Source organism: Papio anubis, unplaced genomic scaffold (genome assembly GCF_008728515.1).
Source record: "Papio anubis isolate 15944 unplaced genomic scaffold, Panubis1.0 scaffold4850, whole genome shotgun sequence".
Classification (NCBI taxonomy): Eukaryota; Metazoa; Chordata; class Mammalia; order Primates; family Cercopithecidae; genus Papio; species Papio anubis.
Genome location: NW_022165046.1, coordinates 1 through 1802, shown reverse-complemented (window position 1 = coordinate 1802; position 1802 = coordinate 1). Strand labels below are relative to the sequence as shown.

Below are 1802 nucleotides of genomic sequence, written 5' to 3'. Positions count from 1 at the left end.
GCAGTGGAGGTTCTATGGCACCCATCCTGGCCTCACTCTGAGGTTCCAAAGAGGATTCTGGGCATCAAGAGACAGCTCTGGGCCACAGCAAAATCAAGTCAGCACCTGGGCCCAGTGCTGGGCTGCTGGGCTCTCTGGGAGGAGCTGCTGGGCTTGCTACACACTCCTCCTCCCAGAAACTCCACACCCACAGCCCTAGGTCTTCCTAGCCCCAAGACTCTCAAGTCCATATGCCTGGAATCCCCCCTCCTGAGACTGTTAACCCTGCATCCTTCACAACAGAAGACCCCCAAATGCACAGCCACACTTCTGTCCCACCGTAATAAAACCCAGACCTTTGCATTCTTCTCCCCTGGAACCTCCAAATCCACAACTTTGAGGTACATTCTCAGTCTCAGACCCCAAATCCAAAGTCCAGGTGCTCCCCTGTGCAAATATTCCAAACTCCTCCGTTCTACAGTTTATCTGTTGCCCCCTCCTTAATCCACAGCCCTAGGGCACCCCTCCTGAAGTACCACAGATTTAGTCTGGAGGTCCCCTCTCTGTTCAACTGCCCTGGGGTCCCCTCCTCCTCCCTTGCTGGCTGTGTCCCAAGCTAGGCGGGATTCAGGTGTAGATTGGGGGTGTAGTTGGGAGGTAAAATGAGGTGGTTATATAATCAACAGAACTCCGCCCCTGTTTTCCAGGCAGTATAAAGGCAAACCACCCCAGCCATCACCATCTATCATCCCACTGCCACCATGCTGGCCTCAGGGCTGCTCCTGGTGGCCTTGCTGGCCTGCCTGACTGTGATGGTCTTGATGTCTGTCTGGCAGCAGAGGAAGAGCAAGGGAAAGCTGCCTCCGGGACCCACCCCATTGCCCTTCATTGGAAACTACCTGCAGCTGAACACAGAGCAGATGTGCACCTCCCTCATGAAGGTGTCCCAAGGCAGGGAGATGGGTGGCACGGGGTGGGGGCTGCCCAGCTGGCTGGGGCTTTGTGACAGGGGATTGACCACTGTGGACCAGAGTCTCAGGAAAGGGAGTTTTGGAGGTTAAGCGTCAGGGTCCTAGCCAGGAAAGACAGGGTCTTGGGATGTCCAGCTCCCTGACTGTGAGAACCTGAATGGGCGAAACATCCCAGTACATGAAATCTCAGTGCTGGGTCCATTCGGAGTAGCGGCTGCTCCCTCTAACCTCTCCCACCCGCCTCCATCAGATCAGTGAGCGCTATGGCCCCGTGTTCACCATTCACCTGGGGCCCCGGCGGGTGGTGGTGCTGTGCGGACATGATGCCGTCAGGGAGGCTCTGGTGGACCAGGCTGAGGAGTTCAGCGGGCGAGGCGAGCAGGCCACCTTCGACTGGCTCTTCAAAGGCTATGGTGAGGCGGTGCCCAAGAGGGGGAAGGTGGCCAGGGGGACGGGATGGTCTCAGTGTCCCCGGGCTTCTCCCTGACTCTCCTGTCCACTGGAGGCTATGGCAGAGCCCCCTGTCTGGTCTCTCTCCCCATCTCCCTTCATTGTGGCCTCTCCCTGTGTGTCCCTCACCTGTCTCCAGCATCCCTGTCCTGATTCCTCCCTGCCTCTCTCTACCCCTTGTTCTCTCTCCTCGTTCTGCCTCACTGGAGTCTCCTCTTTCCCCTCTCTCCATCTCTGAGGACATCCCGGGTTTCTGTTTTCCAACCCTGGTCCTCTGTCTTCATTTGTCTTTTTGTCACTCTCAGCTTCTGTGCTTCTCGGTGTTTCTCCTCTCTCCGCTTCCCTCTCCCACTTTTTCCTCTGGCTTAGGATTTCATGGTATTCCGACTTCCACATCTCCAG

General features: G+C 56.8%; 1 protein-coding gene across 1 annotated transcript; it reads left to right on the top strand.

Moving 5' to 3' along the window:
* The first annotated feature begins 198 nt into the window (after positions 1 to 198).
* LOC116273252 (cytochrome P450 2A6-like) lies at positions 199 to 1509 on the top strand. The gene is made up of 2 exons (XM_031662213.1): positions 199 to 920; positions 1201 to 1509. Exons 1-2 carry the CDS (start codon positions 741 to 743, stop codon positions 1435 to 1437), a joined length of 417 nt encoding a protein of 138 aa, XP_031518073.1. The 5' UTR covers positions 199 to 740; the 3' UTR covers positions 1438 to 1509.
* Positions 1510 to 1802: the final 293 nt, after the last annotated feature.

Excerpts from the sequence above, each read along its gene's own strand:
- LOC116273252 (XM_031662213.1), top strand. The coding sequence starts at position 741 with ATGCTGGCCTCAGGGCTGCTCCTGGTGGCCTTGCTGGCCTGCCTGACT. Across the intron at positions 921-1,200 it reads TGTGCACCTCCCTCATGAAG|ATCAGTGAGCGCTATGGCCC; the intron begins GTGTCCCAAGGC and ends CGCCTCCATCAG.